The 13,611-nt window shown below is 34.6% G+C and overlaps 1 protein-coding gene across 2 annotated transcripts in view; it reads right to left on the reverse strand.

Moving 5' to 3' along the window:
* The window catches only part of ZNF280C (zinc finger protein 280C), a 61,188-nt gene that overhangs the window by 31,052 nt on the left and 16,525 nt on the right, over positions 1–13,611 (reverse strand). The window contains exons 7-9 of one of the 2 annotated variants that reach the window (XM_055338865.1): positions 8,556–8,670; positions 5,254–5,376; positions 5,002–5,108 (exon numbers count right to left, since the gene is read on the reverse strand). In XM_055338865.1, coding sequence (XP_055194840.1) covers positions 5,002–5,108; positions 5,254–5,376; positions 8,556–8,670 — 345 coding nt within the window. Of the gene's footprint in view, positions 1–5,001; positions 5,109–5,253; positions 5,425–8,555; positions 8,671–13,611 lie in introns of both variants that reach the window. The other variant, XM_055338864.1, reaches the window with a different exon arrangement.

The following is a 13,611-nucleotide window of genomic DNA, read 5'->3' on the forward strand; positions in this document are numbered from 1 at the left end:
AGAAGCATTAGTTACAATTTAAAAACTTCAACACATTCTACCTAGAATGCTGAAATATGTGAAGGGGAAATCTACCTCATGAATAAAATCAAGACCTCATACAAACTGACCCTAATATGGAATACTTTCATACATAAACTTGTAATTTTTGAGGAGATAAAACTGTTCATTTAATGTATACAATTTTCAGTTGTGGAATTTCTCTAGAATTCTTTGAGAATAACCAGAGAGCAAAAATATAAACTTCTCTAAAAACCCAAACAACAGGGATGCCTGGATGGCTCAGCGGTTGAGCATGTGCCTTTGGCTCAGGTCGTGATCCCGGAATGCCGGGATTGAGTCCCACATCAGGCTCCCTGCAAAGAGCCTGCTTCTCCCTCTGCCTATGTCTTTGCCTCTCTCAACATGCTCACAATGCAACCACAAAGTGAAAATCTTAGAAAAATAAAGCACAACAAAAAACTGTGACAGAATCAAGACCAATTAAATCTATCCTATCAATGAATACAAATAGGTGGATTTAACTCCGCTACTGATGAAAGAAATTTCACATAGGATTACAAAAGAAAAATGATTATGTAAAAGCAAGAAATATAACAAAAACAAAGTGATTTGGAAGGCTTGAAAATAAAAAGATAAAGAATATAACAGGCAAATGGTAATAATGAGAGAACAAGGATTGTGAAATTGATGTCAAATATAATAAAATCCAGGTGAAAAATGGAACACTTCATAAGAATGCTAAAGGATACATTCACAATGAAGTTAAAAGAGATAGATCCAACAGATCTATTTACTACCCTAAATAGTAATGGGTATAAAACAGAATTGGAAGACATCAAGGAAAATATTGCTAATTTGAGACTGAAGCTTACTCAAAAAATGACAGAGCAAGTAGATGAATATAAGATACAGCAACCTCAATAACATATTAGTATGTTAGATCTGATAGATAACTATCAAATACCATACTCTAAAAGCAAAAAACACCCCCTATTTTCAAGTTTCTATATAATATTCAAGAAAACAGCCCATACGGTTTTCAAAATGGGGAGAAAAATGTGGGAATCTGGGCTTTGCCATCAAAGTGATTGAGGTTTGAATCTCAGCTATACCAGTTAATTGGCCATAAAGCAAGAAGAAAAAGATCTGGCCTAAAGAATTTCCTAAGGATTAAATGAAATAACACTTCAAAGCTTAGTGCTGTGTCTTAAATGGATAGGATGTTCGACTTACATTCTAAAAATTCTTCCTTTGGATGAAAATATTATCTTTGTGGTATACCAATCTACTTATTTATAACAACAGCAAAAGGTCATTCACAAATAATCTAAAATTCACATTTTTTTTCAAAATGGAAATCCTGACATTATATAAATGTAACTGATATATATGAAAATGCATAAGCTAAAATGTAAAAGTCTCATATAATTTTAACCACAAACAATGCTACAAGAAATAAAAACTACATTTTAGAGAACATTTGTCATTTTCTTCAGGTGCAGAAATATATATAATATGCTATGATTTGTGTATAAAATAGATGGAAAATAAGAACATTCATGTGTGCCTGTATATTCAGAAATTAAGTCAAAAATAAAACAAGTTAATAAAAAATGATTTCCTTTGCAAGTCGTATTGGGAACTAGACAAATAGGGTGGGATTCTTTTTTTTTAATTCATGAGAGACACACAGAGAGAGGCAGAGACATAGGCAGAGGAAAAAGCAGGCTCCCTGTGGGGAGCCTGGTGCAGGACTTGATCCCAGGACCCCAGGATCATGACCTGAGCCAAAGGCAGACACTCAATCACTGAGCCACCCAGGCATCCCATGGGGTGTGATTCTTGACTGTCTACCTTCTTTTTTATTTAAAATTTTTATTTTAATTCAAGTTAGTTAACATACAGTGTTATATTAGTTTCAGGTGTACAATATAGTGATTCAACACTTCCATACAATACCTGGTATTCATCACAAGTGCACTCCTTAATCTCCATCATCTATTCTACCCAATATCCCCCCTCCCCTCTGGTACCATCAGTTTGTTCTCTATAGTTAGGAGTCTGTTTCTTGGTTTGTCTCTCTTTTTCCCTTTGCTCATTTGTTTTGTTTCTTAAATTCCACATATAAGTGAAATCATATGGTATTGGTCTTTGAGTTATTTCACTTAACATTATACTCTCTGATTCCACCCATGTCATTGTAAATGCCAATATTTCATTTTTTATGGCCAAATATTTCATTGTGTATATATTCCACATCTTTATATCTTTATTCGTTCATCAATTGATGGACACTTGGGCTGCTTTCATGTCTTGGCTATAGTAAATAATGCTGCTATGAATATAAGGGTGCATGTATCTCTTTGAATTAGTATTTTTTATAACATTATTTTTTAAATTTTTATTTATTTATGATAGTCAGAGAGAGAGAGAGAGAGGGGCAGAGACACAGGCAGAGGGAGAAGCAGGCTCCATGCACTGGGAGCCCGACGTGGGATTCGATCCTGGGTCTCCAGGATCGCGCCCTGGGCCAAAGGCAGGCGCTAAACCGCTGCGCCACCCAGGGATCCCTTGAATTAGTATTTTTGTAGTCTTTGGGTAAATACCCAGTAATGCAATTGCTGGGTGTAGGGCAGTTCTGTTACTTTTTGAGGAACCTCCATACTGTTTTCCACATCAGTTTGCATTCCCACCCATAGCGCATGAGGGTTCCTTTCTCTACACATCCTTGCCAACACCTGTGTTTTTTGTGTTGTTGAGTTTAGCCATTTGGACAGGTGTGAGGTGATACCTTATTGTAGTTTTAATTTGCATTTCCTTGATAGTAAAGGATGATGAACATCTACCTTACCTTTATATACTTTCTGATTCACGTGACTATATTACCCTTCCCACCAATTAAATAAAAAACCAAATTACTCAGCCCTTTCTTTTCTCTTTCCATCTATGATGCAAAACATAAATACATCAAGTATCTCTATACAATATTACTTAGACAGGAAGATTGAAAACACTGGTAGAATTTTATATAAAACCAAAACCCTGGGCAACCCGGGTGGCTCAGTGGTTTAGTGCTGCCTTCAGCCCAGGGTGTGATCCTGGAGACCCAGGATCAAGACTCGCATCGGACTCCCTGCATGGAGCCTGCTTCTCCCTCTGCCTGTGTCTCTCTCTCATGAATAAATAAAATCTTTAAAATAATAAATCAAATATGATTTTACTCAAGAATAAAGTAACTGTATTTGGAATTTTACACTTCTTTTCTTTCTACATTTTTTTTGTAAAATGCTAAATTTCAATGAAAAATTTGCCAATCTTGAAACAGCAAGCAATAACTTTTCCTAAGTTGCTTCTTTGCCTTGCACTCTTCTTATCCCCTCTTTCCTGAATATAATCTGCATTGCCTTTTTTCTTGCCTCCTTTCCCACTTCCTGCCATTTATATTGGGCATGCAAGAAGAATACAGACTACCTTTCCACAGACACACAGAACACTGCAATATCTTCTAAAATATTTTAAGTGGAGTAATACCTGGACCTTATACTTTATTAGTACTTTGAAAATTACGTAAAGAGCTTCCTACACCAACATAAAGCTAGAGTTTATAACAATTATAACTATATACTGGATTGAGTTAACGCTATCATTTCTTGTGAAATGCTCCACCATTAGGAGTTTATGTCTGAGTGTTAGACATCAAAATGTAAGACTAAGATTTTGAATAATGTGACATGCATATGTCACCAAACAAAAAATAACTTTAAAAAAAGGAATTTTTAGGTTACAGGAAAGATTAAGCACCAAACAAAATGCCTGTCTTACAAGAAGCTTGAAGAATGGCATGACCTAGTCAATAAAATATTCTGATTAATACATTATTTTCATTAAAAGCTAAAACACAATATGCAAAGAGATTCTTTTTTTTTTCTTTAAGTAGGTCCACCCTGGGCATGGGTCCACCCAATACAGGGTTCGAACTTACCACCCTAATATCAAGGGCTTACCTCAGCCAAGATCAAGAGTCAGACATTTAACTGACTGTCTCGCTCAGGCACCCTACATATACATAGAGATTCAAATGCCACATGTGTGTGCCAGCTGCCTGGGGACCCTACCGGACAAAGGTTGCAGCTCCTGCATGACTCGGTGGCTGTGGTGTGCAGGACTCACTTATCTGGGAACCATTTGGAGCTGAATAAACCACTCCTGGACCATTTTTGCTGGTTGGGGCAAATGATTTTACAAATGAGATTTGCCCAGAGATCTGCCCGGCAATGGCAAAATGCCAGAAATGGAGAGAAAGAAATGTTAAGATCTGAGAAATAAATTATTTACCTGGGAAAGCTCCAACATCTGCAAACACTCTTAGGGCTGTCACTAAGAGAAACACTGGGCTTTTTACAAAGTCTTCTAGATATAATACTTTAAAGAGGTCAGAGATAGGGAAGATCCCTTCTTCACTTAGGTCTATTTCTTCCATTTCTTAAAGTACTATATACTGTGTTTAATGTATTTTCTCAAGTCTCAGAGAGATCAATGACAACCACATCTCTCAGACAAAGCAACAACTAAAGCTTTGATCTAGCATCCTTAGTTTTAAAGCAACTCCCACACATTGTCAATTTCACCTTACTTCGGCATCCAGTTCCAGAAAATGGATATTTTACCCAAAATTTTATGGTTGATAAAGCCATTTTTACATCTAATAAAATTATCAAGGATTGCTTGGTATTTTCTAATACTCATCCCCAAAATATATGCATATACTATCGTACATATAAGCCTAATTTTTAAGATTTCATGATTGGGAAAGATTTTAAAATCTTGTATAAAGATAGTCATCATGAATATCAATTTTTACTTAAGTTATATAGAAATACCAAGGAGAAGATTTCTTATCTAAATACCTGGACAAACTAGCATTTACTATATTCCAATCTTTAGTCTTTTCAGAGATTTGTCAATATTTTTAAAAATCAACCTTTGAAAAAGATTTACCTTCATGTGATATTTCAAAGGATCCAGAAGATTAAACTTCACATTGCACTTTGGACAAGATCTTAGAAAAGGTGTTCCAGTTTTATGGGGAGATGAGGTATTTGTACCTAAAATAGATTAAGGACTTTTAAGGCTCAAATTCTTTTTTAAACATTAAATAACCAGTAATAAAAGTTTAAAAATTCATCACAATTTCTAAAATTTATGTATAAATAATATAATTTCTATTTTATATGCCAGATTCGTATTTACCTTTTGATATCATAACATGGGAAGATGTCGCCGGAGGAGAGTTAGTTAAAGACAATGAAGCACAAGGACTTATTTCAGAAACACTTTCGTTGGTCTTTGGCTTTTTTGGAGTAACACTGTTTACTTTAGAAGCAGAAGAACGTTTTAATATAGGTAGAGTCTGATCTATACCTACAATATTTAAATAGTGGGAGAAATATGTGTAAATACTTTGGTATAGAACACTCCTTACAAATGCTACTAAAATGGCTTTATATTTGAATTCAAGTAAAAACGTTTTGAAGCTAAATAATCTAATTAGATAATACAAATGACAGAATGATAAAAATTTATATGATCAAAAAACTTATAAGATCAGTAAGTAGAAAGAAATTGTACAACAGCTATCTTGAACTACACATATTTGAACAATTCATGAAATAAACTTTTTAATACAAGAAAACTCTAAAAATACTTTCAAATAAAGAAATATATATAGGTATCATAAAAGACGTCAGACCAAAAGAATCCTAAGCAAAAAAAGAAAAAAAATTAAAGCACAAAGAATGTTCTTTTTTGTTATCTTTTGTTATTTTTATTTTTTTACAAAGAATGTTCTAAACTCAATTCCCACAAATGAATTTATCTTTATTTATTTATTTATTTATTTATTTATTTATTTATTTATTTATTTATTTATTTATTTATTTATGATAGTCACAGAGAGAGAGAGTGAGAGAGGCAGAGACACAGGCAGAGGGAGAAGCAGGCTCCATGCACCGGGAGCCCCACGTGGGACTCGATCCCGGGTCTCCAGGATCACGCCCTGAGCCAAAGGCAGGAGCTAAACTGCTGCGCCACCCAGGGATCCCTGAATTTATCTTTAGATGCTCAAATACATTTGGCTTTGAGAACAAAAACAACCTTTATTCTAAAAATTTGGAGAAACCTTTTAAGATACTTAAAAAAAACCTTAAGATGTCTAATGGAAAACTCAAATTGGTTCTTTTCCCACTTATTAACAATATGATGGGTTTAAATTTTCTGTTTATTCCTTATGAACAAACAACTAATCTTGAACAATACTTTGCTCATTCATATGAAAAAGTTTAAAAAGCTAGTAATGGTCTTCAAACTATATTCCTGAGGCAGATAGAAAAACTCTTCTTTTACCTTTGTTTTAAAAAATTAGACTTTTTGAGGAGATTTCATTACTACATAGTTCTGAGCTTGAAAACCATCACTTTAAAGGCTAAAGGATCATGTAATTCAGGGCATTTGCAAGACAAGTGGGCATATTTAGGTAATAACCAGACATAGCAAAAGTCTTTTTGAAAATAACACACAATTGTACTTTGTGATATTCTAAAACTGCACATCAAAAAAAATAAAAATAAAAAATAAAACTGCACATCATATCATATTTTAATGCTCCCAACTGTACACTAAGAGAAGGAGTAGAATAGAGAAATACAAGGAAGATGAGAGCATTGTGGGCTCCTCTGTCAAATCTGTGTTTCATTCTTTGAGATACCACAGAAATGATTTTTCTCCACCTTCAAGGACATGGTTACTGACAGCTATACTGCAGGCATTTGGGACTGATTCTGTGTAATCACTAACATTCCTAGATGCTTAGGTTACCAATGAGTACTGGTATTTTGGCAACTAGTTATCTTGCAGGCTGTATAGTAAAAATAGACTGTTGTGTATATAATTTTTAAAACCATGAGTGAATCTCCAAGTTAAATAAAATCACTCTGAGCTCAATAGTTTTAAATTTTAACCCTTTAACTTGTTTATCTCTATTGCCTCCGGCTTGTGCTGTTCACTATTTTCAACAGTGCCAGTAAAAATCCTATTCTCCTTCAAAATCAACTTCAAATCAAACCTTCTCCAAGAACTTTCTGTGATCATCCTTGACAGGAGTACATTAAGCATGTTTCTGAACACATAATACATATTACCATTCTTAATTATTATTCTAAGAACTGTTTATTATCAAATCCTTTAAAGGTTTAATGCATTTTTCATTTGTCACTTATCTCATTTGAGCCTCAAAACAGCCCTGAGATAAGTAGAGCAAGAATTAAAATTATATCTTCAAATGGACTTCAGGTCTGGAGAATGAATGTATTACCTGAGAAAAATAAAAGCACATATTTCAATAAAATGAGAAAATTGAAGTGTAAAGAGGTGACTTGATAAAGGCTACAAAAATCTTTAGGATACAGGCTCAAACCTACACCTTCCTAATCGACTGTCACCCTATTTACCATCAAGGCAAAGTTCCACTCCCTGAAATACAACAACTTAGAGAGACAGTAGGCCTCACTGTCATTACCGGGTAGAATCTTCAATAATTCAGACTTTTTCTATGAATAATGATCATGTACTTTATAAAATCAAATTTCAGACTACTTTACCTCATCGTTTATTTTGGTTCTTGGCTATTTTACTAACTAGATAAGTGACATGTAGATAAGTAACCACCCACATTTATCAAAGTGGGAAAAAGTATTTTTGGCAAACATGTCACTATAATTTTTTTCTATTTTGATTTGGTAAATATATATGACTTTGTTAGTAAACAATTTAAACATTAAAAAATTCTATGTACATCTGTCCATTTAGTGAAATTTAACAAATTTACTAATATACTAACAGCAATTGCTTTGATTATGGGGAATTTTTCAACTAAATAAAATTCCTTCATGGTATACTAATTTATTTCAAGTTAATGAAGAACTTTGTTATTGTACACAAAGAATTGTAATTCTTCAATTGAAAATTTTCATTTTTCTTTCAATGGATCTTTACTATGTACAAATTACTATTTTTATAATATTCCCTTTTTATAAGAATATTCTTTAATCATACTTAACTATCATATCAACATAATTTATTTGGAAAGAAAGACACTAGCCTATTTAAAAAATAAACTATAACCATGTACTTTTACTCATATTCATGGCCTTCTAAATGATTAATACTTTTTTTTAATGGTTTTAGGCCACCAGGAGACTGCTTAGACTCACAGAAATTATATTAAGATTTTTCAGCCCATGGCTGGTTCCAAGTGAGAACGAGCTCAAGAAATACATGTTAGCTAACTTAATAGAAAGAAATACAATATCCTATTATTAAGTAGAAATTTATAGAAAAAAAATCACACAAGAAAGGCATTCATGGTTTATAGCTTCTATCTTATGGTATATGGAAAAGCTTAACATGAAGTTATGGGTTTTAAAATAGAAATGCATTCCACAATGTATATTCATCAGGTTTCTTTTTATTATATTCAGAAAAGTGCTAAGCCAAACCTTCTATACGAACTGTTGATCCCTCTTGAGACAATGGAATTGTATCCTGGGTCAAGTCAAACAGTAAATCTGAAGAATCATCCGATTCAACTTGCGACGAATTCTTTGTAAAATCCTGTAAAAAAGTTGTATTTTGTTTCATAAACTTTTATAAAGGTAAACTTAACTGTATGACAATACTATAAAGATAACACCTTAATAATTACTAATAAACTATAAAACACTGAGATAATTATTTCTCTCAAAATTAGCATTTAGCAGGTATGAGTTATATGGGAACTCCGGATTACTTCTGTAATTTTTCTATAAATCTAAATTTAATTTGAAATGAAGTTATAATTAAAAAATAATCACAATATTATTGGCAAAGTAGACATTTTGGTACAGCTTTTCTGCAAGAAAATTTTGGCAATATCTTATCAAGGGCTTTAAAAAGTTAATATCCTTTATTTAAAAAGATTTTGCTTTTATCTGTCTGGCAGAAAGAGCAAGAGAGCACAAGCAGGGGGAGCAGCAGAGAGAGAGGGAAAAGCAGACTCCCCACTGAGCAGGGAGCTGGACTCAGGGCTGGGATCATGACCTAACCTGAAGGCAGATGCTTAACTGACTGAGCCACCCAAGTGCCCAAAAAGTTCATATCCTTTGACTCAAATATTCCACTTACATGAATTTATGTTAACGAAATGAAAATATTTAATGGAGAATTATTTATAATAGGAAAAAATAAAAACCTGTATGTCCAACAATGGAGGAGAAATTGTTAGATAAATTAAATGATAGACTAATGTAACATCATGCTTTTGAAAAATAACCAAAAACAAAGAAAAATGTTTCCAATATAAAATTCAGTAAAAAAGAACAGATATCTGTGTATGAAATAATTCTAATTGATATATTCTATACACACTAACCATCTGCAAAAAACAAAATCGAAGTACAATATGTATCATTTTCTGTTTCTTTTCTAAATACCACCCCCATACATAGTACCTTTACAATAGGAATATAAGGCTCTTGCTTGCATGTTTTGTGCTTACAAGTTGAGAAAAATCAGGTTTTAAGAATTTTACTTTGTTATTAAATTTTCTGTTTACATGGGTTTAGTAAGAATTTATGGAGGCACATACTAAACTGACCCAAACCATTCCACTCCTAGAATTTGAGCGTAAAACAGATTTCTGCATTTGAGCCTTGACATTTTTTATATAACATGGCTATATGACTCGATAATGGCTTTATGACTTAACTGTACCCAAGCATAATCTTCCTGCAAGGTACATATTTTCTCCAAATATTTGCACTTAAAAATGGAAAATATTCACTAGCAATTCTCCAAACAGCTCTTTCACAAAATTTCCTCCGAATAAAGTTAATATTTTAAACCTTTTCCTAGGTGATAACTCTGGCCAATTAAGTATCACCATTTCAGAGAGCAGACATATTATTCAACAAATAACTTATTAAAATAATTCTCCAATTGGGAATTTTTTATATCTCACAAGATAGTTCAGAAAGATAACAAATAGAACAGCGAGGTACAAGAAGCAAAAGACTGGGTTTAAAAGACCTCTATTTAGGGACGCCTGGGTGGCTTAGTGGTTGAACGTCTGCCTCTGGCTCAGGTCGTGATCCTGGGCTCCTAGGACTGAGTCCTGCATTGGACTCCCAGGAGGGAGCCTGCTTCTCCCTCTGCCTATGTCTCTGCCTCTCTCTCTGTCTCTCATGAATAAATAAAATCCTTAAAAAAAAAGACCTCATTTAACTGTGGAGCCTTGGGCCATTCACTTCTGAGATTCAAGTTTTCACCTTTCCAACTGAAATAACAGCCATCAATTACTGTCTATTTTAAAATGTACTTGACTCTTTTACAGTACATGTATTATATCAAGTAGTTATCACAACAGTACTAATAAAGACCTAATATTATTTCCTACTTTATAAATAGGTAAACTAAAGTTCAATAAAGTTAAGTAAGGTTCCCAATACAACGCAGCTTGTTATTGATGCTAAAGCTGGAATTAGAACCGAGGTTGGCTTGATTATAAAGCCTGGGTTCTTGGGATACTTGGGTGGCTCAGTGGGTTAAGCATCTGGCTCTTTTTTTTTTTTTTCTCTAAGGAGGCTCTGGGCATGGAGATCAGGACTTGATCTGAGACTAAGAGCCAGAAACTTAACTGACTCAGGCACTCAAGGCATCCGTCCCACCTGATCTCAGATCAGGTCTTGATCTCAGGGTCCTGAGTTCAAGCCCTATGGGCATGGAGCCTACTTAAAAAAAAAAAAAGCCTGGGCCCTTAAGCTATATCACACTGACATTAAAAGGGACAATAATAATCTTCTAGACTGCCCTAAAGAGTTGTTGTGGTAAAAAGAAGAAAAAAAGCTTAAAATTTTCAGAGAAAATTTCCTTACATAGGATTTTCAATTTATTTGAAAATATAGATCGGTCATTCTCCACCCTGGCTCACATTAGAATCACCTAGAGAGTTAAAAAAAAACATATTACGCCCAGACCTCACCCCAGATCAAATGACAAAAACCTGTTTTTAAAGGTCTGGTGGACTGGGAAATTGATTGGGGAGCCTGGATTAAACAACCATGCCAACAAAAACAAAAAGTCCTGAGTCTGAATGAGCTCTAGTTTCTAATTTTTTAAATATGAAAGATACTACCCCTCCATTGTTCTCCTTCCCTAGGTCCAAGGTAGGACCTAATAATTTTCATCTGTCTCCATGTAAATAATCATGTTCCTTTTTTGTTTTGTTTTTGATTTTGCTTTTCTTAAATGCCAAACGGCTTATGATAGCATGAGAAACCACTGAATCAGTCTGATTCCAGCTAAAATAAAATAATTTTAGCATTTACGGCAGCCTGTCGTTATCAGGAACACCTATTAAGTTTTTATTAAGAACAGCTGTGGTTGCCTAGAGGATCCAAGTTTGAGAGCCAGTGGTTTGGGTCCAGATTCTCATTTTAAAAATGAAGAAAGCAGGATGCCTGGGTGGCTCAGTGGTTAAGCACCTGCCTTCAGCTCAGGGCATGATCCTGGAGTCCTGGGATGGGGCTCCCTGTGTGGAGCCTGCCTCTGTCTCTCATGAATAAACAAAATCTTTTTAAAATGAAGAAAGTGAAGCCCACTGAGGTTATAACAATGCTTTAGCTAGAAACAGTATCAACACTCAAGTCTTTCATTTTCCATCTAGGTTTCTTGGACTACTCCTCCAGGACTCATATTACTATTAATTGTTTCAGAATACAGATACAAGTTTGCCAAAAATCTAGTTTTTAAAAAGGTTTTATTTAAAGCCCCAATGTGGGGCTCAAACGCACCACTCTGAAATCAAGAGTCACATGCTCCTCCAACTGAGCCAGCCAGGCACCCCACCCACAAAAATCTAATTTTTGCTTGAAAGCTCAAATCTTATCATTTGCAAGAATACAATCAGGCTTTTTTTTTTTTCTATCACAGGCATGCTTTGTACATTTTTAAGGACTGAAAAACTGTGTGGCAGATTCTAGAAGTGGCCCCCATGACTCCCTTCTGATATTTACACCCTCGTGTAATCTCTCCTTGAGTGTGGGGGGAGCCTGTGATTGCTTTTAACCAACAGAATGTGGCAAATGTGAGAGAATGTACATGATTGTGTTCGCCCATTTTGCTGAGGACTCACTTTTCACGGCTGGCTTTAAAATAGCAACCATGTGAGGAAGGTTTACATGGCAAAGAACTGAGGGCAGTCTCTGGCTGACACCAGCAATAAACTGATGCCCTCAGCCTGACAACCCACAAAGAACTGGATACTGCCAGGGACCATGCGAGTTTGGAAGCAGTATTAAATGATACAGCAGCTCTGGCTGACACCTTGATTGCAGCCTTTTGAGACCTTGAAGCAGAGGACCCAGTAAAGCCATGCCTTGACTCCTAAGAGAAACCATGAGATAATAAGTGTATACTGCTTTAAGCTGCTGAATTTTGTGATACCATTGTTACGTTACAATCATTAATACATGGTGCTTTGTCGATCATTCTTTCAAGCAAAAATGGTGTTCCATTAAAACAGCAGCTAGTTCAGTTTGCAATTCAAGTGGTTTTCCTCAAGAAAACCTTCATAGTGTAGATACAGAAGTCCTTTATGCATACTACCCATTTCATCCCAGAGTATTTCAAAATAAGTGTTAATGAAAATAGTAATTTATTACTTCTTCAAGGTTATTCTCAAGTGAAAGTGAAATTTTTCTACTGTGAGTGCTTGATGGTCATTAATGAAAAACTATCAGTACCATTTGGTGCCATTGCCTTCATTCAAATTAAGGCTCCAGCAGTTTTACCCTCCATTGCTTTTGCATCTTCAGTACAAATGCTGACAGTGAAAAGAAGAAATGTCTCAGCATAATTATCACAACAGTTTTAACTTCATGAACCTCTGAAAAGGTTTTATGGAAACCCTAATATTCTGTGAACTATAATGTTGCTTTAAGGCAACATTTCTATGTATAGCAATACTTAAATGTATGAATGGATAGGTGTACATGCATATTTTAAAACCTCTGGGCTGGGGCACCTGGGTGGCTCAGTTGGTTAGGCATCTGACTTTGGCTCAGGTCATGATCTCAGGGTCCTGGGATTGAGCCCTGCATCAGGCTCCCTGCTCAGCAAATCCCAGATCCATCCTTGATTTACCAGCTATGGCCTTGAGTGATTTATTTAGCCTGAGTCTGTTTCCTCAACTATGAAATGGAGATGATAATCATGCCTACCTCATAGGGAAATCAGAAGAATTAAATATATTAATTTAAAAAAATATATATTAATTTATATACAGCATTTAGAATAAAGACTTACCCATAACAACAGAATAACAAATGTTAAATAATACCATTAAATATTACTTCTGTTAAAATTTTTAAAAGCTAAGCCATGAAAATATGTTTTCAAAGCAAACAGCAACAATGACCTCAGAACAATCTTCCCAAATAAGAATACCTGGTTCTGTTTACCCTCTTAGGAATTTTGCCATTATACAACATTCATTACTGACTATTTTTACTCACCTTT

This window comes from Nyctereutes procyonoides, unplaced genomic scaffold (assembly GCF_905146905.1).
Source record: "Nyctereutes procyonoides isolate TBG_1078 unplaced genomic scaffold, NYPRO_anot_genome, whole genome shotgun sequence".
Classification (NCBI taxonomy): domain Eukaryota; kingdom Metazoa; phylum Chordata; class Mammalia; order Carnivora; family Canidae; genus Nyctereutes; species Nyctereutes procyonoides.